Source organism: Juglans microcarpa x Juglans regia, chromosome 8D (assembly GCF_004785595.1).
Source record: "Juglans microcarpa x Juglans regia isolate MS1-56 chromosome 8D, Jm3101_v1.0, whole genome shotgun sequence".
NCBI classification, from domain to species: domain Eukaryota; kingdom Viridiplantae; phylum Streptophyta; class Magnoliopsida; order Fagales; family Juglandaceae; genus Juglans; species Juglans microcarpa x Juglans regia.
In genome coordinates this window covers 2,314,645-2,340,358 of record NC_054608.1, presented here as the reverse complement: position 1 = coordinate 2,340,358, position 25,714 = coordinate 2,314,645, and the positions used below count along the sequence as shown (strand labels likewise).

The 25,714-nt window shown below is 36.1% G+C and overlaps 2 protein-coding genes and 1 long non-coding RNA gene across 5 annotated transcripts; 2 read left to right on the top strand and 1 right to left on the bottom strand.

The window, feature by feature from the left end:
• The first annotated feature begins 492 nt into the window (after positions 1 to 492).
• On the top strand, positions 493 to 1,575 carry LOC121243121. Its single transcript, XM_041141178.1, has one exon. It carries the CDS (start codon positions 493 to 495, stop codon positions 1,573 to 1,575), a length of 1,083 nt encoding a protein of 360 aa, XP_040997112.1.
• Positions 1,576 to 5,526: 3,951 nt separating this feature from the next.
• On the bottom strand, positions 5,527 to 11,015 carry LOC121242066. 3 transcript variants are annotated; one of them, XM_041139959.1, is made up of 6 exons: positions 8,937 to 10,676; positions 7,771 to 7,856; positions 6,614 to 7,321; positions 6,310 to 6,528; positions 6,121 to 6,245; positions 5,527 to 5,990 (listed from the first exon to the last, which is right to left on the bottom strand). In XM_041139959.1, the coding sequence occupies exons 1-6, from the start codon at positions 8,955 to 8,957 to the stop codon at positions 5,926 to 5,928; spliced, it is 1,224 nt and encodes a 407-aa protein (XP_040995893.1). In that variant the 5' UTR covers positions 8,958 to 10,676; the 3' UTR covers positions 5,527 to 5,925. The 3 variants fall into 3 exon arrangements, with proteins under 3 accessions (XP_040995893.1, XP_040995892.1, XP_040995891.1); XM_041139958.1 differs by lacking the exon at positions 8,937 to 10,676 and adding an exon at positions 10,825 to 11,015 and having other exon boundaries at positions 5,527 to 6,245; XM_041139957.1 differs by having other exon boundaries at positions 5,527 to 6,245; positions 8,937 to 10,683.
• On the top strand, positions 6,562 to 24,675 carry LOC121242067. Its single transcript, XR_005935883.1, has 4 exons — positions 6,562 to 6,571; positions 12,394 to 12,399; positions 18,216 to 18,225; positions 24,472 to 24,675. It is a non-coding gene; the product is annotated as an uncharacterized LOC121242067 (long non-coding RNA).
• Positions 24,676 to 25,714: the final 1,039 nt, after the last annotated feature.

Below are 25,714 nucleotides of genomic sequence, written 5' to 3'. Positions count from 1 at the left end.
TTTAATATAATTGACATGAAAAATTTCTATATAGCGATGTGCTGAGTGTATAAAAAATAAGATTTTTAAATAGTTTCATAAGTTAAATGAAACCCAACATATATATATATCTACCTGTGCAACTTGAAATTATAAAATTCAAGATGAAAAGTAATCATGTTATAACTCTTCTCGGACAAAATTCATATATAAGCTTACGTGGATGCCAGGTCCTGATCATCTCCCTGATCTGTGATTTGCAAACGACCCCTTCCAACTTCCACAAAAGTATAGACCAGTTCATACCATCACGTACGAAACCGTCCAATACATACCATTTCTTTAACATCCCCTCCAAGTGGACCACTTTTTATTATATGTAATCTTTTTCTTGCATTAATTAATCAGTCCTACTACTCGATTGACTTTCTCTTCTTTTATATATATATATATATATATATATATATATATATATATCTTTATGTGTTAACTGTCAAGATTGAGCCAGCTAGCATGGATTCTTTGTCGGGCATCCCTGCCGCCGGCAGATCACCAAGAATTAGAGAGCTCCAAGGTCCTCGTCCCCCGCGTCTCAGAATAAACAAAGAATCCCACAAGATCAAGAAACATACCCCGGCGCAGCCACACTCTCAGCCTCGAAAGCCGGTCGTAATCTACTTGGACTCACCTAAGATAATTCACGTCAGCCCAGAAAACTTCAAAACTCTTGTTCAACGCCTGACCGGATTGCCATCATCATCCTCGTCTTCATCTTCTTCCACATCCAACGTTGATCAGTCTAGCAACCCTTTCAACCGCAACAACAATGGTACAATATCGTCGACGGCGGCTCTTGATCAAGGGAAGAAACAGCAAGAAGCTGGTGGCGTCGACGTGGGTGGCATGGCAGGGATATTTGGTGTTGATCGCGGGGTTGAGATGATGGGTTCTTTTCCGGGAATACTGTCACCAGTGCCAACTACACTTCCTCCAATTCCACCAAACTTTTTCTCCCCCCCATCTGTTCCGACCCATCTTAGTAATTTCCTTCCCGATTTAAGCCCTGTACTGCTTCATGGTGGCACGAACAATCACATGGAAGGTAGTTTCATGCCAATTTCTTCGAACTTAGTTTCAGTACCACCAATTACGTACCGGCCTAGTATAACTCCATCGATAAATTACTTATTCAACAATTCTTTGGGCATGGAAGGTAGTACTTTCATGCCTAGACCTTCAAGCTTTGTTTCACCTCCAATGACATACCCTAATAATTCATGTTACTCATTCAACAATTCTTTTGGCATGGAAGGCGGTTTCATGCAGCCTAGTCCTCCAAGCTTTGTTTCACCTCCAATGACATACCCTAGTACAACACCATCCATAGATCAGTATTCATTCAACAATTCTTTTGGCATGGAAGGAAGTTTCATGCAGCCTAGTCCTCCAAACTTTTTTTCGCCTCCAATATCGACATACCCTAGTACAACTCCATCCGTTTCACCTCCAGTATTGATATACCCTACAACTCCAATATCCATAGATGATGATGATGATATTGATGAGAACTTATTAAACAGTTTTTTTGGCAATTGATCATATTCGTTATTCTTCCCTGTTGCGCGCTACGGGAGATGAGACTGAGACTGAGATATTTTCTTAATTTTGTTTTGTATAGCTTCAATGGTGATCAAGAAGAAGATCATATATACACAGAAAGGGGTATTATTGTGGAGATCGATGCTACTTTGAATACTTCTTAATGGCATTAATTTTCTGTTTTCAAATTCAAGTTTTAATTTGGTGGGCCATACTTCTGGACTATTTGCCTCAAATCACGCCCTTTTCTCAATTGCTTTCATTTCTTGTTATGTCTCGTAATTAACTTGCAACATTAACATTTCTCAATGATCTCTATGATCTTTTTATGCTTTTTGTACAAATTTTACACTTGCCTCCAATTAGTTAATTGAGTTTGAGGCCTAGTTTGGATACTGAGAATAATACATTATTATTTTTTATTATTTTATTATTAATTTTTAAAATTATTCACTACTATTCAATATTTTATCATTACTTTTGCACTACTATTCACAGAATATCTAAAAATACCTCACTATCCAAACGTAACCTAAAACTACTTAATTAACGCATGCTTAATTTCCATCATCTTCTTCTCTTTTTACTGTCCCTCGATCCATCGTTAATTGGCCTTGTAGAAGCCAGGCATGCACGCATACATGCTTGATATTGCTTCCAAAAAGGTTTGTAATATACTCCTTAACTACTACGTACTAGGGCCCCGATCGACCATATCAAGAACGAAGAAACTCTAGAAGTCAAGACGTATTCAAGAAGCCGTCTGGGATTAAAATCATCAAAAGAATTGAATTAAATGTAAATGGTACAAGTATTTATACAAGAAAGAGAAAGACTATTTTAACCTTGCTAATGACCAAAGACTAAAATGCCCTAAAGAAAAAACTGTAAAACATAAAATACAATGTAAAACATTATTGTACACATGTAAAGAAATAATTTACAACCTAATAAATTAAAAAAGTATGACGTTTTCATTGCCATTAATTACATCATGGTATTTGGTCTTAAGAAACTGATGATCATGGTCAACGTGCCCATTGAAGAAAGCTAAATAATTAGACACCTTACAATTTTAGGATCAACTTGCAGAATGTGTGGTTGCAATTCTTTTATCAGTCCCATTCCAAACCATAATAAACCTTTCAAATATGATCATCAGCTTTGGAAAGCTACCCCGAGAAACTAGGTTTGATTTTTCCTAAAAACGTGTTAAGAATTTTGTAACTTCTAAGCCTCATTTAGCGGATTAGATTTCCTCAAGTAGACCGACCATGCGATCTATTATATATGATACCATGTCAAATTATATATCTAGATAGTGTCCAAATAATCATGAGTGCTCAGAATTTTCATGGTTGATTAATGAGCTTAATATTTTCAATGTTTTTTAAATGTTATAAAGGGAATAATGAAGAGTCCAATCAGCAAAGTCAAGATTATAACTAACTACAAAAAATATGTTTATTTGTCGCAAATAATCATTTTCATCGTAATTTTATTAAGAAAATTTCTACTCAACAGCTCTAGATACCACGTACAAACCCACTGAGGGAGAAAGAATAAAAAGATTAAAAATAAAAATAAGCACCTACATCAGCAGATGTGTGATCTAAGATTACTGAATAGAATAACTCTTTTATTAATATTAAAAGAAAAATGGTGCCCTCTTTTATTTATTTATTTATTTATTTATTTTTTGGATCATACGGTTGGCCATGGTCATGACTCAGTAGAAAACTCATTTCAAAGCCCTTCATTAGACAAAATAAGCTCAGTCCAACAGTAATAAATGTGAGGTGCCACATCTTACGTAATGAAATGAAAATATAGCGTATATTATTATTCTCTAAATTTAACCACATTTTTTAAAAAGAATGGACGAGAGTAATTGACAATACTTAATGAACAAGCATTAGTACTTAATGAAAGAACGCGATGATGTGACTGATCAATAGCAGCAAATTAGCTTCTATTTCATAAATAAAATTTTATATATTATATGTTTTATTACTAACGCGCGACTGATCATTTAATTATCGCTTCTACTCGATTTTTTAACGTCGTATGTGCATATATATGTTCATAACTCTTGTAATTATATTGATCTTGATGATCATTTCCTGGATCTAATAATGGAGGCCTACTTTCTTTGGTTCTGTCTGTCAGATCAACATGTTCATGAAGATTGCCAAACCCGCGTGCTTAAAATTAGCCGCCTAATAAACAATAAAGTTATTATAATTTGAGCTTAATTAATTAATTACATGGAAGCTCAACTTTAAGTTTTAGTTCAATATTAATCATCCATGCATACTCATGCACCTCAAATTAATTAAGTGCTTAAATATTGATCATCCTAATCTGCTTGCTTGGCTTTATAAGTTAATCATTTTCATGCAAACCAGCTTTGATCACTTTATCGAGTAATGTTACTCATCATCTCAATTCTCATCATCTTCTCGCATTAGATTAATAAAAATTATTTATTATATTTCACTTATAAATCTGTCATCTAATGTCAAATCATGAGATGATGATGAATAGATTTTTTTCATTCAACAATAGTTACGTACTTCCTTAACAATTAAGAAATAATAAATAAAAATTTATGAGTGGCCCACATTTGGTGTTCATATTATCATTTTTCATTTGTAAAACAACGTGCGCTGACCTTCTTCAGGTTGAATCGACAAAACCTTTTTACTTTCCCACTTCCTTTCCAAAACTTCAAGGATATATATGTATGAACACATCTATTTGGGGGTTGGAAAGTCAAGATATTCAGCATACATACATATATATATATATATATATATATATATATATATTATTCAAATATCACTTGTTTAATTGTTTTTTTTTTTTTTTTAACTCTTCTTTTGCCCAAAGCTACATGGGAGTGCATGGTTGGATTAAGAGAAGTTTAGGAAGGAAAAGCTAGCCCTACTAAAGATCAAATTGTAATTTTTTTTATTTTTAATTTAATTGGTACCTTATAAGTACTAGTCACTGAGAGCAACATTTGGGTTTTGGTAGGCATAACACAAACTTCGTCGTAAACCAGCTATCTGAGATAATTTCCTAGTCACGTTCCTTCTAGATGGATTAGATCATGGTCCACTTCTAATAGAAAAAGGTTGACACCATATTAAATACATTGAATGCTGTAGACCTCACGTAATATTTTTTGAGAAATACTTTTAACCATAAAATAAATCCACAAAGTAATGTAATTTATTAATGTGATATGTCAAATTGTAAAATTATTTTTATTATAAAGTGAATCTAACAGATCACATGAAATCATATCAACTTCTAAGTTTATTTTTGTATAATCTTCCGGACTAATTGAAGGCATAGGTCATAATTATACCATTGGCTTAGTTTGGGATGTTGTCAAAAGTGCAACATGTCTCATATTTTATAGATGATTTCTCTTTTTTTTCATTTACATGCACCCATGACTGGGGAAGTCTTTCCAGTCGCTGCTTTTTTTTATGCAGTCAAGTTCTGAACTTTCAAACTAGGCCTTTTAGAGCTCATTCACGATGGTTTGATCTTTTCTTGTAATATCCCAAACTCTATTAAAAATGTGTTTTTCTGAAAAAGATTCACCATCTAGTCCATGACCAATTGCTACCTTATCAAACACTGATCAGGAACCGGATGAGTTCTTGGAATCTTGACCACTGCTTCAATTCAATGGGTTTAAGACCACTTTTGCTTGAAATTTGTGTCAAACGATTGGCCGCTTTCTATTCACTGACCCTAAATGGGTTTCAACTTTTGCAACTCTTGATCATCCTGGAGCATACATTTATTAAAAAAATGTTATATATGAGTGATAATATTTTCATGGGCTTGACCTCACAATAACCAAAAACATTATACAGGACATAAAATCTACTTTCCATGACCATTTACCTAAATGTAAACAGAAAACAATGAATTTAATAACTCCATGATGATTAGTTCAAGAAATGAGTTCTGTCAAACATGATCGATCCCACCTCCATGTGTACACTTGACCAGCCAAAAGATCGACTCAAGGATTAGAGGGATACTCATGGATTTTTTTAAGCATACAAAGTTCCAATTCCTGCTCCATATTCATGGCTCTGTTCCCTGATTGACTTCTAATCTCAGCAGTGTCAGCCTAAATGACTAAAGTTTTCGGACCTCACCAAAATCACTAGTGATATCTACATTCTGAAGAGCAAAACCAAAACTTTTAACTTGAAACCATAACTACCATTGTTGTTTAACGAACTGGTATCGAAATCCACCGATCGCAGCTTAAGGCATTTGTATCGGTCTTCTCCACTTCAGAGACACCTGGGTTTTTTACCTGTGAAGCTTTTGCTTTTTTTGCCTGAACACACCCCACAGATAAAACTTCCCCTGAAATCCTGCAAATCGATCATTTTTTCTTCTTTAAAAAACAAAGAGTTTTACTTCATGCAAAAAAAGATATTAAAATGAAGTTCTCTAAAACAAAATCAGGATTGCTTTGTGGAAATTTAAGACAATTGGGCTCACTCCAATACTGCACAGGCAGTTTCTTCGAAGGGAAAACCAAAAGTTCTGCATTTTTAACCAAAGATCTCAATGCAAGGTCTTGACCAATCATCAATTTTACCAGCCTCTCACAAGCAATTTCATCACTGCAAAAGTATTAACATTTAGAGGAATCCAATCACAATAATGAGAGGAAGAAATAAACATCACCTTTCATTGTCTGGAAAGAAATAAAGAGCAATACTCTGATCAGTTGGGCCCCACTTCTCAAAACCTTTTGGCCACACTTGAGACCTAAGAAGCAACTCGGCATAAAGCAACTCCGGTATCAATTTTGTCTCCTCACAGACTTTAGAACATGCTAAGCTAGACAAATGGGCTACAATGCTAAGAGGGTCAAAACTATTGTTGCAGATGCATAAACTACCCCTGTCGACAAAAACAGAGCACAACTTTACAAGTTGCCTCAGATGTGAAAGTATTACTTAAGAGAAGGTCAACGAAAAGAGACTACCTCCATATAGGATCAACGATAGGCTGTGAAGGGACATGGCGTTCTAAGACATTGGAAGTAGCTATTTGAGAGGTTTTAAGAGATTCAATCTCCTCATCAAGACTGGTCCCATCTTTCAGATCCAGTCGAAACTCTTGTCCAAGCTTCAGATCTTTCTCACAATTCTTACCACCATGTGTCTTCATGCATTGAAGAGAAGAGCTAACATCTTCAGCACCTTCATCCAAATTGGCTCCATCTTTCAGATGGAGTCCTGATTCTTGTCCAAGCTTCCGACCTTCTTCACATTTCTCACCACAATGGATGTCACGGAGTTTAGGATACCCCTGTCCAAGCTTCTGACCTTTTTTGCAGATCTCACCACAATGTGTCTCATTCAGTTGAAGGGAAGGAATACTATCACATATTCTCACATCCGTTTCAACCACAGAGACACCGATGTCCCTTCTCTTCTTCTTCTTCTTCTTCTTCTTCTTCTTTTCAAATTTCTCATTATCCTTCAATCCTTGGATGTTGTTATTATTCTTATTTAACCCTATTCTAGATTGGACTGCTTGCTTATTTTCTGAATCAACAGAATGTCTTACTCTAGGAGGGAAAGGGCTAGGTAAGTTGATAGTATATAGCTTTCCAACCTTTGGTTCACAATCGTCACAAAACCAAGTAACATATTCATCAAAAGTTGCTGGCAGTACATCCAAGCAATAGCTGGGGAAACCCAAAAGAAAACTTAGTCGAAAAATAGCCCTTAACTAATAGAAAAAATACAACCACATGAAATCCGTTCTCTTGAATATAAAGCTTCACCCATTTTAAGTTGTTTTTTTTTTTAATGTAGTCATAGCATTTAAAATAAGCCAAATGATTTTTTTTTATGAGTAATAAGAAACAAGTCCAATCAAAACAGGAATCCACGGAGCAATACAACTTCACTCTTTGTGATGCTATTTATATTTCCTATGTGTTCAAACAACTAATACAGCAGCAGTGGAGCACTTATTTCATATTCTACAAAGCATCCAAACGAACAGAATCAGAAATACTGTCTATTACTGTCATACGTGTATGCAGACACCCTCTAGAGCATAAACACACACGCACACATATTGCAAATGACGCATACCAACACCCACCACAAAAAACGCAACAAGTCATACCGATGCTCAGCAGAAACCTGGCATTTTGCACAGTAGATTAAAGCCACAGAGAAGCCTCTGTCACCACATTTCTGACAAATAGTCACCTACAGCAAAAAAAAGTAACAGTTATTGGAGCATTGCCATCTTATATCTACGTATAACTATTATACATCTACAGATAAGTAACACAACTTTTCATCTCTCTCTTTACCCATACATATTGCAAGTGCGTGCGTGTGTGTGTGAGGCCCCAAAGCCCACACCAAAGACATGCATTATTACAACCCATCCTAACTATATTCCTTCAATGATAGCAGTCACAGCTGGAAAACTTCAAAAAAGTTTATGTAAACAAAAAATAACACCAATACAAATATGTATACAAGGAATGTGTGAACTTGAAACATAAAGTAAAGAGATTGTTGCTAAACCAGGATGGGGAATGGCGTTAGGGAATAAATGGTGACTGTTACATGATCCTTTTACATAAGGAACAAGTGAACATACGACAAAAATTCAATTTGGTATATCACGTAAACAAAACCAATTATAATACTAAGTAAAGGACGTGGTACATGGGAACTATAGACTTAGGGCAAAGGAATGATGATAAATAAGCTATTGCAGACCTCACAGAGAGCAGCATTTGAGCCGAATGTTTAGAAACAATGATTATTTCATTGTATCCAAACCTCCTCTTTTAACTATGATTAAGAGAGACAAACAACTGACAAATAAGGGTTAAGTCACTCATGAGACAGCCTGAACACACAAGTGAACTTGATGTAAATATGTCTAAGACCAGATGAAAAAACAAATTAGGCACACCAGTAACCAGTGGCTAATGTACAATGGTTCCGTCAAAGGAGCAGTGAGACTTATACAAGGAACAAGGCATGGATAGAAATCACAAAAAGACATGAGTTCTTCTACTTCGAAGCTGGTGTGCAAAAGCATACCCTCCATTTTATTGACATGGCTAGACTTGATTTGTAAGAGATTTTAATTTTAGGTTTTTCTACCAAATCAAGTCTTACCATGTCAATAAAATGGAAGATGTGCTTTGCACACCAGCTTCCAAGCAGAATTTTTCAAAAGACATACATGGTAATCAAAAGACGTACTAAAACCATGTGTGGACAAGGTAATGAAAAGGACATGCGCATAAAACAAACATAACCTATGTCCTCTAGTGAAGACTCCATATCCTTTTTCCAAACTTCCAAGTCATACAAAGAGCCACGGTTTACCTCTGTTCCAGCATACGTGTTCTAATTCTGTGCTTCCCTCACATTGATACAAAGAAACCTACACGTACAACCGAGATATATAATTTTCTTTGAATGCAAAGCCGGGCCCCCTCGTATTGGAACAACTCAAAACCACAAAATCCTAACAAACTATTAATCCAATTACAAAGCTTGTATTGAATTGATAAGTACTTAGGGTACTAATTCTTCTCTTTCCCGTCTCTCTAAGGAAGAGGTGGAGCAAAAAGTCTTGGCTTACTCTCTGTGAGGGTAGGAGTGATAAGTCAATAGGGTGCTAGGACGAGGGTTAATGGAGGGACTAGAGGAAGTATTGGATCAGTTTCATTTGTCTGAAGAGGAAAACTCTTCGATTGATCTCAATGAAGGCTTATCAGAGGAAGTATTACGTAAGGGAGAAAGGAGTCTAGTGGGGAAGATTTGTGCCGATCGAAACCATTGGGCAGGAAGTTCTCCGAACAACAATGGCAAAAGTATGGAAATTGAGCAAATCAGCGTCCTTCAAAGAAATCAAGCGCAATTTATTCATTATTACGTTCGTGACCATAGTAGACAAGGAGAGAGTCATGGAGGGCAGACCATGGCTGTTCAATAGTTACTTATTGGTGCTAAAACCGTTTGATGGGTTCTCCCAACCTCGTCTGTTGAATTTCACAATAGAAGTATTTTGGGTTCAATTTCATAACCTTCCTCTGGTTTGTATCAATAGTGACAGCGGGATTCTCATTGGAAAATCCGTAGGAAATGTACTGGAAGTTGATGTGCAGGAGGATGGGGAAATTCCTAAGAGTGAAAATTGAAATTGATCTGACAAAAGCCCTGGCTAGAGGAAGAACTGTGAATTTGCAAGGGAAGAGGAGTTGGGTCCCAGTGAAATACAAAAAACTCCCTCGAATGTGCTTCAATTGTGGTTGTGTAATACACCAAGCTCAGGGATGCAAAAAAATTGGTAAACAAAAATGAGCAGAGGGCCAGAACAACAGTTTGGTCTACAGTTGAGAGCCGAACTGATTAGGAAGAAGGCTTTCTTAAGATCGAAGGAGCCGGAAGAAGGTGATCAAACTGATACAGCCCATTGGAGGGGGTGGAACAAAAGGGGAGCAACCCAAAAACCAGGCCAGGCACGGCAGTGGTTGATGACTCAATCAGTGGACCCGTTTTAGGGAAGAGCAAGATTGAAGGCTTTCCCCAAGGGAAATCAATTGGTGGAAAGGAAAGAATTGACCACAAGGAATCAGTGGACGAATCTGTAGATTCTGATGCAGGTGTGGCACTTATGGAAGGTCCCGAAAAGATATTCTCGGGGACGAAATTGAGGGAATCTGTGATTTTTCGAGATAATATAGGCAGGAGTGAAGGAGGAGGTGATGGAAGTGGGGGTCAAACAGAATCCAGTTTCCTAACAGCAGAGCCTGGTCTGCCAACTAGGCCCATCCTGGAAAGCAATACGAAGGAAGCGGAAAGATGAAAGACCAGTTGGAAAAGGAGAGCCAGAAACAAAGGTAACTCCTCTGAACCTGTTCTATGTAGTCTATCCAAAAAATCACAATGCTTGTAAATCTCACAACTCAAGCTATCAAATTCAAACCCTAGTTTGTATACAAACCCAGAAATTAATCATAAATATCATTCATTTCCACCAAACCCATTTCAGACATAGCAAATATATCCCCAACAACTTCACAAAAAGTTGTATTTTTACAAAGGAAAAAAACTAACATTCAAAAAAGGAAAAAAAAAAATTAACATTCAGTAACTGAAAACAAGCGAAAAGATTTCAATTTTAGAAGTGAAAAATGCAAACCATTGTGGAGAGAGTTTCAATGTTCCAACCCGTAATGCTGTCAACACTTTCTACGAGAGTGAAAAATATATGGGAATGGCATTAACCCTAAAAGAGAGATATAGAGCAGTGAGCTTAGGATTGTTTCGACTTGAGAGGCGTGCGGTGCATGCGAGCGAGATTGCTAATAAGTGGTGCGCCGTATGCGCGACCAAATTATACGGTCAGCATGCAACCGACAACTTTATGTATGAAAAGAAAACTTGAGAAAAGTGATGGAGTCCACGCACCACCTACACGAACAAGCCCACGTGGGCTTGTTTGCCAACAAAGTCAACAAATTAAACCGATTTTCCGCAAATTTTCGTGCGTTCAACTTCACACGTTTCTATTCTCATCTCACCAAGAGCCTCAAACACACCAAGCAGTAGAGAAGTACAGGGAGCTAGGGAGAGCCTTAAAGAGACCAAAAAAAAAAAAAAAAAAGGAAGAAAGGAGTTGAGTTCAGTATAGTAGAGTGTCATCTTCTTTTTTTGTAATATTTTTTTGTATTTCACTATTTATTAATGAAACTCTTTCCTATAGACATAGACAGTTGCCGAACAACATTAAATTTTTGGTGTTACTGTGTGCGTGGGTGTGTTTATTTATTCTGCTATGCGATTTTCCCAACAAGTGATATCAGAGCGATTGTTGGGATGAGTTTTTGCAGAAAACTCGTTTTTAGTGCATTGCTTAGTTTGTAAATTTGAGCATATCACTGTGTTCTTCTTATTGAGACAAAAAAAAAAGTGAAAACTAGAGGCAGAACGGACATTGCACGTGCCCCCACGCACTCCACGCGATCCAGAGAGGCTTTGGCGCATGACACCCATGCGCACTAGGCCCTAGAAGGCACGTGAACCACACGTGCCTACGCGTTGTCATGCACTGCACCCGCAATAGAGTTCTTGTTTTTGGTTCTTTTGCTCATCCTTGTGCTATTTGAGACTGATTTTGTAAGAAAGAACACTCTTTTCTAACATCAGGCATTCCGGACACAACGGTGTTGTCCGTTTTGCAAGGTTCAACCTCGAAGATCCTATACTTGCATTTTGAACTTAGAATCAGTCTAAGTCCTTGAAGGATTCAGCATCAGGCACCATGATAAAGTTGACTATCTCAAACTACAGTGTTTGGAGACCTCGGATGGAGGATCTCTTAAACTGTAAAAATCTGTCTGACTCCTTGGAAAATGAAAGGAAGAAGCCAGATCAAGTCACAGATCAAGTGTGGAAAAAGATGCACAAGAAGACTATCGGTCAGATCAGGCAATGGATCGACCATAGTATCATTCACCACGTGGCCTAAGAAACAGATGTATATGACCTCTGAAAGAAGTTGGAGGATGTGTATCAAGCTAAGACTGTTCGAAACAAGGCCTACTTGATGAGACTGTTTGTTAACTTGAAGTTGAAGAGTGACACCTCTGTTGTCGAGCACACTAGCGAATTTCAAAACCTAGTTAACCAGCTCAGGTCCATCAAGTTGAATCTTGGTGATGAAGAACAAGTTCTGCTACTTCTCAGTTCATTACCAGACAGTTAGGAGACACTGGTGGTCTCCCTAAGTAACTATACTCCAGATGAGAAACTTACCATGACAATGATTAAAGATGCCCTGTTCAATGAAGAGGCCAGACAAAAAGAAACAGGCATGAATCACTTTCATGTCCTCGTCACCGAGAGTAAAGAGAGACCTCAAGGTAATGACAGAGGGTGAAGTGGAAGAAGAAACAGAAGGAATTCTCAACCACGTGGAAGGTCCAGCAATAGCAGAAACCACAGATGGGTAACGTGAAGTGTTACCATTGTGGCAAAGAATGCCACATGAGGAGAAACTGCCGCAAGTTTATAAGGTAGCAAGGTCAAAGTAGTAAGCTGAGGAAAGAGGATGGTGAAACTCTTGTCCCTCTTTCGGGAGATATAGCAGTACTCTCCACCAATGACAAGACGTGTCTGCACATTGCAAGTCACGATGTTGAGTGGGTGGTAGATGATGTGCTTAATTTCTATACAAGTTTTGTTATACTTTTACTCTTAATTTTATGCTAGTTTATGTTTAATTTTCTTATTTATTAGAATTTTTCTTTATTTTGTGTATTTTTGTTTAGGAATAAATAAATTGAAAGAGTTAGGAAAATTAATGAGACATCCAGAGAATAGGAAACATTCCTTTCTCAAAATTCTTGAAATACCCTTTGGTCTTTGGAACATAACTTTTGCTAGGGAACTCCAATAAGGTCAATCTCAGTGTCTACAGAAAGCCAGGAGAAAACTCTACAACTTTCATGCTAAAGCCTTGGCCAAAAACGAATATCTTCAAGGAGGAAATGGTGCATCAAGTTGGAAGTCGAAAATCTACAGAATTGGAGTTCGTCAACAATTGAGATTCTCGATCTACATGTTGTTTCTTTTTAACTCTTTCATCTTCTCTTTATATAATTTCATTATGAATTCCAGAATTATTATGGTTTGTTTTGATTCTATTATGAACTAATTTCTATTGCTAAGGTTATGATGTAGCCTTTCCATGACAATCCTGAATCTTATTTCTATGTGATCACAATTTTATCATTCCTTTTGAGTATACATCATTGAGTTTAATACTTTAATTATCTAGCCAATAATTGAGTATTTTTTGTACATGTTAATTCGAGAGATAATGCATGTAGTTTAGCTTCATATGTTGTATGTCATGAATTGAACAAAAGACAAGAATGTGCCAACATGATTTCTGCGACTTTTATGTGAAATATTATTAATTTTCATGTGCCCAAATGCTTTTAAATTCACATAGTCATATAGTGGGTTATCGTATGTTGGGTAATTCTAATTCTACTCTAGAGAGTGTCTTAGATAAGTTAGAATATTTCGCCGTCAAAAAGAATTATAATTGATTGAATGTATGGTTAGGATTTGGAATTTGATTGGTTAGGTGAGTCGGATGCCGTAGTATTTTTCTTCTTGAGTGAAATCTTCTTCTTTTCAAGTGTTTGGTCAATTATTCATTTGTTGATTTAATTTCAATTATTTTTGTTCAAATTCAAAATCCACCACTTTTCTTGATTTTTAAATAATTTAGAATTAGACAATTTCAATAGTTAATAAGTAAATAGTCCTCATGGGTTCGACATTCTTCTTTATCACTATATTACTTATTACGATTTCGTGCACTTGCAAAAATTCACAACAAGTTTTTGGCGCCATTGCAGATGACTATTTATTTTCTATTACTTTTGAGACCAAACTAATTCTGGGTTAATTTGAATTTTTTTTTATCTTAGTATTAGTTGTTAATTTTGTTTTTACTTTTCTTTTCGGGTTTCTCGAGTTGTACACGAGACATACTCGAAACTTGGATTTAGTACCTTTTGACCCTAAAATTAAACGCACCCTTCATCGTTTGAACAAGGAGAAGGAGGAGGATTCCATAACCAAAAACGAAATAATGGAAGATCAACTTGGAAACAGGACTTTGGGAGATTATGTTGTCCCCTTGGTCACCAGAGCTACTTCTAACATTAGATGGCTTACCATTCAAGCCAATAACTTTGAGATAAAGGTAACTATTCTTCAAATGGTGGATTTAACGATGTTGTTCAGTGGCATGCCACATGATGATCCAAATGCTCACATAGTTAATTTTCTGGAGTTATGTGATACTTTTAAACATAACGAAGTTTCTGATGATATTATTAGATTGAGACTCTTTCCATTCTCCCTCCAAGACAAGGCAAATGTATGGTTAAACTCACTTCCACCGTTAACAATAACTACATGGGACGATTTCACTAAAAAGTTTCTAGCAAAGTTCTTTCCCCCAGCCAAAATAGTGAAGATGCGAAATGATATCACCAATTTTGTCCAATTTGATATGGAGTTGCTTTATGAAGATTGAGAGAGGTATAAATAATTGCTTAGAAAGTACCCACATCATGGACTTCCTGTTTGGATTCAAGTGCAAACATTCTACAATGGTTTGCAACCTACAACACGTATAATGATTGATGTGGCAGCCGGAGAGACTTTGATGAAGAAATCACCAGAAGATGCATAAGAATTGGTGGAGGAGATGGCAACTAACAATTACTGATGGCTAGTGGATCGAGTGACACCAAAAAGAACCTAGGGAGTTCACAAAATTGATTCTTTTCCTACTTTAGCTGCTCAAGGTGTAACTCTATCTAAGAAATTAGACAATATCAATGTGAGTTCCATCCAATCTACTAATTCAATTTGTGAATTTTGTTCAGGAAATCATACGGGAGTATATTGTCATGTGGGAAACCCATTTGCCAGCAATAGTTCGAAGCAAGCAAATTTTGTATCGAATTACCACCGACAAAACAATCATTATTCCAACACTTACATGGATGGCGAAAATACCTAAATTTCTCATTGTGCAACTCCCAAAATGTTGCCAAGCCTCCACCAAGTTTTTTAAATCAACAACAAGAGAAGAAGTCAAATATGGAGGAGGTAATGGCAAGATTTATGGCCAAGGTGGATGTTAGATTTCAATATCATGACATTGCTCTAAAGGACAATGAGAACACTATGTGAAGCATTGAAATGACAATTGGTCAATTGACAAAATTAATGTCTGAAAGGCCTCAAGGATCACTTCCAAGCACCATGGAAAACAACCCGAAAGAAGAAGTGAATGCCATTACTTTAAGAAGTGGAATGGAGCTTAAGTTACAAGAGAGAGAGAGAAAAAATTCAGAAAAGACGAGCTGACTATGAGAGTCGAAGTGCCCACATCCAAGGCTGCTGTGCCCACCCCTGTTTTGAGCCCAACAGTGAAAAACTCAGAAAATCCTCCCGAGTCTTCTTCTCTTACTTCTCCTTATGTTTCTCCTACACCTTTTCCTCAAAGACTTCAAAAAGAAAATAAGCTAGATAAACAATTTTCTAAATTCCTTGATTTTTTTAAAAGTTACATATTAACATTCCTTTTGCAGATGCTTTGGAACAAATGACTAGCTCTGTGAAGTTCATGAAAGAGATTTAATCAAACAAGAGGAAATTAGGAGAGTATGAGACCGTGAAGTTGACTGAAGAGTGCACGGCGATTTTGCAAAATAAGTTGCCACCAAATCTTAAAGATTTAGGGAGTTTTATTATTCCTTACACCATTGGAAACTCTTATTTTGAAAAAGTTTTGTGTGGTTTAGGTGCTAGGATGTCCTTTTCTATTTCAGACAATTGGGGATAAGAGAGGTCAAGGTCACCACCATTTCACTTCAATTAACGGACTGATCCATTAAACGACCAAGAGGCATGGTAGAGGATGTTCTTGTTAAAGTTGACAAGTTTATTTTTCCTGAAGATTTTATTGTTTTAAAATGGAGGAAGATCGAGAAACCCCACTTATTCTTGGTCAACCATTCTTAGTCACGGGAAGAACTCTCATAAATGTGCAACAAGGAAAACTAATACCATGGGTGCAAGATGAACAAGTTACATTCAATGTGTTTGAAGCAATGAAATATCTGTCAACAACTGATACATGCTTCAATGTAGATGTGATTGATGAACTTGTGGTAGAAAGTTTAGAAGAGAGTTATCCAAGGAACCACTTGAGGCATATCTTGTTCAATTTGGCACTTTCGATTCCTAGAATTCCAAGATAAGTAATTGGAAGCATCTCCACCTTACTTGCCTAAAAAGAAGTCAAAAAACATAACATTTGGCGAAAGCACTACTCCACAAAAGGCATCCATTATTGAGGCCCCTTCTTTAGAACTCAAACATCTTCCTTATCATCTTAAATATGCTTATTTACATGATTCTTCTTTACCTGTAATAATTTCTTCATCTTTGATAAGTCTTGAAGAAGAGAAGTTACTTCAAGTTTTGACAGCTCACAAGCAAACTTTGGAATAGACTATAGCCAACATTAAGGGAATAAGTCATTCACTTTGCATGCATAAGATTTTAATGGAAGAGAATTATAAGCCTACGGTGCAACCACAAAGGAGACTTAATCCGAACTTGCAAGAAGTTGTAAAAAATGAAGTTCTCAAATTGTTGGATGCCAGAATTATTTACCCTATTTCTGATAGCTCATGGGTAAGTCCGGTGCAAGTAGTACCCAAGGAAGGAGGAGTGACGATGGTGGAGAATGAAAATAATGAACTCATCCCAACAAGAACGGTCACATGTTGGAGAGTGTGCATAGACTACCGCAAGCTCAATGATGCCACACGAAAATATCATTTTCCACTCTCTTTCATTGATCAAATGTTGGAACAACTTGCTAGTCATGCTTATTATTGTTTCCTAGAGGGATACTCGAGATACAATCAAATCCAAATTTCTAGTGTGGCTGCTGGGATTGGTCGATGATTCAAAACATGAGATGTCAAACTAAAGACTATAACCAAGCGCTTTTTGGTAGGCAACCCAAATTTCTTTCCATTATTTTATTTTTATTTTCTGATTATTTCACTTTTATTTTCTTTTTCATGCTCTCACTTTACAAATTGTTATTTTTTGTCTGCTAAAAGAAAAACAGGGCAGCTTCCCACCACTGCGCTAGAAGATCTTGCCACAACACTCCTTTGAAACACGCCCAGGCGCACGCACCCGAGAGTCGATGCCGTAGCGCCCAAATGACTGCCTCCAATGTTATTCCCTACTCTAGACTTATCATAGCACTTCTGTAACACTTCTCCAGACCTACCATTGCATTCATGCAACTTTTTCAGGGAAGTTTACTTTTATCCTTTCAATTTTTCATCTTTTTTTTATTCTTCACATTGAGGAAAATGTGTTCTTTAAGTTTGGGGTAGGGGTCCTTTATTTTGGAGTATCTATTTATTTTCACAAAAAAAAAATTACATATATATTTAAAATTTTTGAAAATCACAAAAATATTTTCTTTTCCTTTTGTTTTGTTTTTGGGTTGATGATCACTATTATGATATTACCTGATTGAAATTGAGTTGGATTTTTGGAAGATACTAAATTTGTCTTGTTTTGTGCTTAATTCGAGTGTTAGCTTAATTTATTTAAATTCCTTTGAACACTTTTGCACAATACTATGATCAATAAGTTGCTTTGTTGGCTTAAAATATATTTATGTGAATTAGATATTTTCTAAGATCTCACTGAACTCTAGAACTGATTTGATAAATCTCTCGAGGTGAAATCCTAGGTTGCACACTACTAGATAAATGAACTAGGCCATCTTTGGAACGTTTGAGTTTTTCTAACTTACCCTAATTATCTATCTCTAGTCACCCCTTTAAGCCTTAAACACATTGGTTATTTTTCTTTCATTAACCCACATTAACCACACATTTTAACCCATAAACACTCATCCTACCTTTTCAAGAAAATTTATTATTTGTTTAGTCATTGGAGAAGAAAAAAAGTTTGTTAAAGAGTTAAAAGAGCAAGAGCAAGTTTTGTTATTATATTAAAAAAAGAAAAAAAATACAAATAATACAACCAAATTACAAAAAAATAAGTTTAGGAGTTGTGGAATTGAAAAAGAAAAAAAAAGGAAAAAAAAATAGATGAACAAATTGCTCATAAGTTGCTCTAGGAAGTAAATGTAGTTTTTCTTTTCTTTTCTTTTCTCTCTTCATTGGTGAAGCTTGTATGGAATTTTCTTGTTTTGAATTTCATACCAATTTTTTCTTTTGTCATTATCCTAAGCCGAACATTGCAAGCTTTTATTAAAACCTTTTGATCTTTGGTGGTGCGTTTGTACTACATTAGTAGAAAGTTGATTTAAAAATTTCGAGAAGTTCATTCTCGTAGAGATCAATCATAAATAAATCGAGTTTGGATAAATTGGTCCAAGTTAATAGAGTAGCAAGTTGAGATTGGTTACTCACGCACACAATCAAAGGTTTTCTTGTAAACCTAAGCAAGCTCTTGAATTATTCTAAAAACTTGTTAAATGTTTAGACTTTTACTTGAATCAATTTTTTTATGCAATCCATGAGGCAATCATTGTGAGAAATCAACTTATTCTATTTGTCTAATTTTTATTTTCTCTTTTCTTTTTGCTCGACTAGCAAATTTTAACTTTAGAGTTGTTTGATGTGCGTAATTTCTATACAAGTTTTGTCATATTTTTGCTCTTAATTTTATGTTAGTTTGTGTTTAATTTTCTTATTTATTAGAGTTTTTTTTCATTTTATTTTATTTTTTATTTTTTTTAGGAATAAATAAATTGAATATATCATGAAAATTGAATGAGTCATTAAGAGAATAAGAAATGCTCCTTTCTCGAAATTCTTGAAATACCCTTCGATCTTTGGAGTATAACTTTTTCTAAAGAACTCCAATAAGGGTAATCTCCGTGTCTGCGGAAAGTCAGGAGAAAACTCTACAATTTTCGTATTAAATCCTTGGCCGAAAACGAACAGCTGCAAGGAGGACACATTTGCAGTATGTTATACAAGACTCATGCGAAAATCAGTTCTAATAGCCTTAATGCAGTGGAAGACGAGACATCACCGAATCTGTGGCATAAAAGACTCGGACACATGGATGAGAAAGGATTGGATACACTTACGAAGAAAGAACTCATCAAAGTTGCCAAAGAGACAACGTTAAATCTTTGTGAGTACTTTTTTTTTTTTTTTTGCAAACAACACAGAGTCTCATTTAATTCCTCTACGAATAGAAGATCCGAGTTGTTTAGTCGGGTACACTCTAATGTATATGGTCCCATAGAAGAATAGTTATTAGAAGGTAACAGTTATTTCGTGACATTCATTGATGGTGTTTTACGAAAGGTTTGGATATATGTTATGAAAACAAAGGATCAAGTCTGTTGGATTATAGGATTCAACGATCTCCCTTAGGGACTCATTAGACTTATTGGAGTCTATCGGTGCTTAATGGCCTAACCCACCGGTGCACCTTGTGTGCACTGCGAAGCCCCTCATGCCCGCTCGCAGCACGTATAGATGTAGGGTTCTGTGCTGTCAAAGTGTATAAGGAAATAAAGTTGCACCTCTACTAACATCAATTACTTTTCGTCTAGTGGTAAACGCTTGATCCTAACAAGTGGTATCAGAGCGAGGTTGCGAGTTTGAGTCTCTAGGGTGTCGTTGGGGGGAGATTGTTGGATTATGGGATTCAGCAATCTCACTTAGGGACTCACTAGACTTATAAGAGTCTATCGGTGCTTGACAGCCCAACCCACCGGTGCACCTTGTGTGCACTGCGAAGCCTCTCATGCTCGCCCTCAGCATGTATAGATGTGGGGCTCTGCACTACCAAAGTGTATAAGGAAATAAAGATGCTTCTCTACCAACAACAATTATTTTTGGCCTAGTGGTAAGCTCTTGATCCTAACAAGGTCTTCGAGCACTTCAAGAGTTTCCACTCCCTAGTGGAAAGAGAGACAGGAAAGAAGTTGAAGTGCATGTGCACAGACAATGGAGGAGAGTATATTTCCAAAACGTTTGCTGCATATTGCACTGATCGCAATATTCGACATGAGAAGATAGTCCCACATACCCCACAGCACAATGGTGTAGCCGAAAGAATGAATCGGACCATCATGGAAAGAAAAAGATGTTCAGTATGGCCAAGTTACCAAAGTCATTTTGGGATGAAGTTGTTCATGTTGTCTGTTACTTGATCAACAGATCACCTTTAGCACTACTAGAATTTAAAATTTCTGAGAAGGTCTGGTCTGGAAGAGATGTCTCTTACTCTCACATGAGAGTGTTTAGGTGCAGAGCTTTTGCGCATGTATCCAAGGAGCTAAGACAGAAGCTCGATGTCAAGTCAACTCCATGTATCTTTGTTAGATAGAGAGATGAAGAGTTCGAATACAAGTTATGGGATCCAGTGACAAAGAGAATTTCTAGAAGTAGGGACGTTGTGTTCCATAAAAACCAGCACATAGGAACTAAAGCTTCCTTAACGTCAAGAGAATTTAGTTCCTATACTCTAGATCCTGCACCATTACAGTTTATCACAAATAATAAGAATATGCAGGATTGAGATCCAGAAGCAGAATAAGAAGCTTAGGGTGTCGAGCAGGGAGAGCAAGAACTCTCTCCACCAGAAACTGGTGTACCACCACAAGATTAGATGGTGAGAAACCTCCTTTGGTTGATGAAGCTAAATCAAGAAGATCAACAAAAAGCCGCCTATTGATTCCGTTGAGGAGATATCCGAAATTGGACTATATTCTACTTACTGATAGGGGGAACCAGAGAGCTTCCAGGAAGTTTAAACTCATGCTGATAGAAGCTTATTGGTGCAGGCCATGCAAGAAGAGATGAGTTCTTTGCAGAAAAATCATACCAATGAGTTAGTGAAACTTCCTGAAGGAAAGAAAGCCCTAAAGAATAAATAGGTGTTCAAGTTGAAGAAAGATGGCCAATGAAAGTTGAAGAAGCACAAGGCCAGATTGGTTGTCTAAGGATTCCAGCAAAAGAAATGAATCGACTTTGACGAGATATTTTCACCGGTAGTGAAGATGATGTCAATTCGAGTCACACTAGAATTGGTAGCTAGCTTGAATTTGAAACTCAAACAAATGGATGTAAAGACAATCTTTCTCTATAGAAATTTGGAGGAGGAAATTTATATGAAGTAGCCAAAAGAGTTTGAAGCTACATGGAAATATCACCTAGTATGGAAGAGTCTCTACGGCCTCAAGCAAGCGCCGAGGTAATGGTACAAGAAGTTCGACTCATTCATAGTGAGTCATGGTTACAAAAGACTTGTTGCAGATCAGTGTGTCTATGTTTGAAGATTCCAGAATGACAAATTTGTCGTACTTCTTCTTTATGTTGATGATATGTTAATCATAGGTGAGGATAGGTCCATGATTAACAAACTAAAGAAGAAACTATCCAAGTCCTTTGACATGAAGTACTTAGGCCCTGCGTAGCAAATTTTGGGTATAAAGATTGTTCATGATAAGAAAGCTAAAAGGTTGCGGCTATCACAACAAAAATATGTTGAACAGGTAATCAGACGTTTCAACATGAGAGATGCTAAGCAAGTCAATACTCCACTAGCTAACCGCTTTAAGTTGAGCAAGAGCTCGTGTTCCTCTTCAAAGAAAGATATTGAAGAGATGAAAGTAGTTCCCTACTTTTTAGCAATAGGAAGCCTGACGTACGCAATGGTTTGTACTAGACCAGATATTGCTCATGTTGTAGGCATGGTGAGCAGATTCCTTTCAAATTCAAGAAATGATCATTGGGAAGTAGTCAAGTGGATTCTTAGGTACTTGAAAGGTACGTCGAAAATGCGCTTATGTGAGAAATCTAAACCAGTTTTGGAAGGCTATACTGATTCAGATATGGCAGGAGATCTGAATAGTAGGAAATCTATTTCGATATTTCTCTTCACCTTTATAGGAGGAGCTGTCTCTTGGCAGTCCAAATTGCAGAAGTGTGTTGCTTTATCTACAACATAGGCAGAGTACATTGCCGCAGTAGAAGTTGGAAAATAGATGTTATGGATGAAGCATTTTCTCCAAGAACTGGGGGTTAGTAAAAAAGACTACAAGGTACATTGTGACAATCAAAGTGCTCTAGACTTGAGCAAGAATATTCAATGTACCATTCTCGCACCAAGCTGTAACGCTCCGGTCCCGTAGGTCTGAAGAGTTAGCTCATAATGCTTAATATCCTCTCAAATAGCACAATTATATATAATCCAGAAACTCCATAAAATATTCAGCACAAATATACAAATATACATATTCTTTCATGGGACACTAAAGAAAATCCTCAATAAAATAAATTAAAAACTCACCAAAGACTCAAAAATATCCATAACTTAACATATCAAAATAATCGAAAACAATAGCTCTACTAAATATGACCCAATAAATAATTGTACCAAATGACACTTATTCCTCTACAATCATTACATCTTATTCAAACTTTCTACTCTTGTTCTCCAGCTAAACTATTAAAATTATCTGAAAAATATTATAGAGATAAGGGATGAGTTATTAACAACTAAATAAGTATAGAACATATACTGGTATGCAAACATGAGCATTTACAGAGTTCAGAATGCATAGCAAAAACACATTTAATTTTCAAAATGCAGAGCCGGAACATGTTATCAAAAATGTCAGAGCAAAAGTTTAAAAATATTCTTATTCAAAATTCCTTTGCCATAGTAAAACTAAACATCTTCATCTTATCTTATCATATCAGAATAGAGACCATGTTTAACCCCATGGTAGGGTTGTGCAAACCTCGACGGTCAACCGAGTAGAAACAGAATGTGAATCTTCTCCTTTATTATTCTCAGAGCCCCGAGTGTGCACACAGGAAAGGCCACTTAAAAAATTATTTTTCTTCTAAAGTGGGTGCACTGGAAACAGAAAAGCTAGTACCAACCCAAACAAGGGCAACAATTTTACACCCGTGCTAAGGTCAGAACAAAACAGAAAGAGAATGTCATGCTAGAGGTTTTCAAAAATTACATAATATTATATCAAAGTACAGAACATCTTTAGAACAGAATAAAATCAGATTACAAAATATAATTTATGCACAAAATTTCATATTCACTCTCTTTTGTACAGTTCAAAAACAAAATGCTAAAAAAATAAGCATATGTCTGCACCAGTCATGCCAGAAAATATTTTATTCTTATACAGAATTTCATGAGTAATGTAGAATAAATAACTGAGGTTGATCTAAATTTCTTTTCATAACAAAACATGCATATTTTTCAAAATTGACTTCAGCCCATTTTAATTTTATGCAAAATCTAGCATAGAAACCTCGTTTACCTGGACTTCTTAGTTTTTTTGAATTTCTTCACAACGGTTTTAAGGGAATATCAATCGTCATCTAATGACAAAAATATGTAGTTTGAGTAAATCTCCAATTACACAGTTACCTCATATTTACATTTTAAATATCTATTTTAGTTTCTTAAAATCTTAAAAATTCTCTTAATCCTAAAATACTCTCGTTTACTAAATTCATCAATATCCAATAACTAAGCTCATCATAAAACAGATCCAACTTAAAAGTTAAGCCCAATACACCTTAAAACATTAACAAGCTTTTGAAATAAACCAAGCCTTAACCAAAAATAAGCCCAACACGAGTTAAGCCCATGGCTTTAATGGAAAACTTGTAAATATCGAAGATATGAATGTATATTCTGAAAATGGAGGACCTAAATGATTCAAAGAAACAAAAAACTTCAGCAGTGTTGTGCAGTTGTACCTACCCAAGCAAGAAACCAGAACCAAAGGCTCCATGTGGCTAAGCACTCAGTCGAAGTTAACGTTGGGCACGGAGCAGAGAGACACGGTGGAAGCTGGCTGAAGGTGGTGCGTGCGATGGTCAATCACGAGGAGAAGGATGCACGCGACAGTGGTTTGGATGGAGGTTGACGACGATGTGGCTCGGTTGGGTTGCGTTGATCGGCTGCAAGCAGAAAAGAAAAATTGCTCTATTTTCGAGAAGTAAAACAGAGGCACCTTCGGTGTTTGCTTGACCGTGGAGGAGGCAAGGTGGCTAGGCAGTGGGAGTTGTTCCACAGTAGTGCATGGCTAGAGTGGATGATTTTTCGTAAATTTGTGTGCTTTCACACAGCCTTCTATTCTCATCCTCTACCTATAAATATCGAGAGTCTCAAACACACCAAACAGGAGAGAAAAGAGAGAGAGTCAGAGAAAGCTCTGAAGAAAAAGAAGAGAGTTGAGTTGAGTGAAGTGTGATCCTCATCCTTTGTAATATTTTTTTGTATTTCACTATTTATTAGTGAAACTCTTTTTGTGAATGTAGGCAGTTGCCAAGCCACGTTAAATTTTTGGTGTCACTGTGTGCGTGGGTATGTTTATTTATTCCACTGTGTGATTTCCCCAACAAAAAGCGAGACTTTCATCTGACCTGCAGAATTAACAAAACAGAGAAATAATATAAAATTGTAGATACAAAAGTTTGGTTAGGATTAGTTGATAAGTTTGGATAGGATTATATGACTAAAATGATAGGCTTTATCTTATTTTTAATTTTATAATTTGTATGAATGTAAAATATTTTGAGTTTATCTATAACTATTTTGAGTTTATCTAGAAGTTATTACGAAGTATTTTAGATAAGTATAGAGTGTGAAAATCAAGTTCCAAGGGTTTGTAATTATCCAGAGAAGAGTTTGAATGAAAAATTGTTATTGCTAAGAAGATTTAGTGACAGGTGTCAGCATCACGTTAGAAGAGTCTCTCGCGATAGAGTCACTCTGTTCAGCAGAGTCCTACTACAATTCAAACTGCTTTCGAATTATTTATTTAAGGGATCATATTGGTTAAGATCTGTAGAGACTTAGTTCTGGATATTTTTTTAGAACACTTTTCAGTGCATATTTTGGTGAGAAAATTCTTTAGAGAATTTTCATATTATTTCTTCCAAAAAGTGTGATCGTGCTCCATGTTGGAGATTGAGTGATCGTGAGTCAGTCACTGGAATTCCAGGAGAAAAATCAATGTTTGAAGATCTTCAGAGGTTATGGCTACTACTGCAGTAGAGACAAACGACATATTTGTCTGGTCAAGTATGAGTATCAATTGACAAAGATTTGTAATTGAAACTTGCTTGTAATTGATTTTCAAATAATAAAATTGACTTTTATGGATTTGAGTATCCCGTAGGGTTTTACCTTTAAATAGTTCTTTAAAAGGTTTCCCTTCGTTACCAATTTTCGTGTTATTCAATTTATTTACTTTATGTTATTGCTTTATTATTAAATAAATGCATGGTTGACAATTAACCAATTTGTTGAGTGAATTGATATATCTTTGTGTTAAGTTACAGGAACATTTGAGTAATTTCAAAATAATTTTTTGAGGTGTCCATATATATTTATAATAAAAAATTATAATCCACATCAAATATATT

What these genes read in the sequence shown, in the direction of transcription:
- LOC121243121 (XM_041141178.1), top strand. Translation starts at nt 493, where the DNA reads ATGGATTCTTTGTCGGGCATCCCTGCCGCCGGCAGATCACCAAGAATT.
- LOC121242066 (XM_041139957.1), bottom strand. Translation starts at nt 8,957, where the DNA reads ATGGAGTCTTCACTAGAGGAC. An exon ending in CAGGTTTCTGCTGAGCATCG is followed by an intron (nt 7,322 to 7,770) that starts GTATGACTTGTT and finishes GGGTTTCCCCAG; the next exon opens with CTATTGCTTGGATGTACTGC. An exon ending in TTCTTTCCAGACAATGAAAG is followed by an intron (nt 6,246 to 6,309) that starts GTGATGTTTATT and finishes ATACTTTTGCAG; the next exon opens with TGATGAAATTGCTTGTGAGA.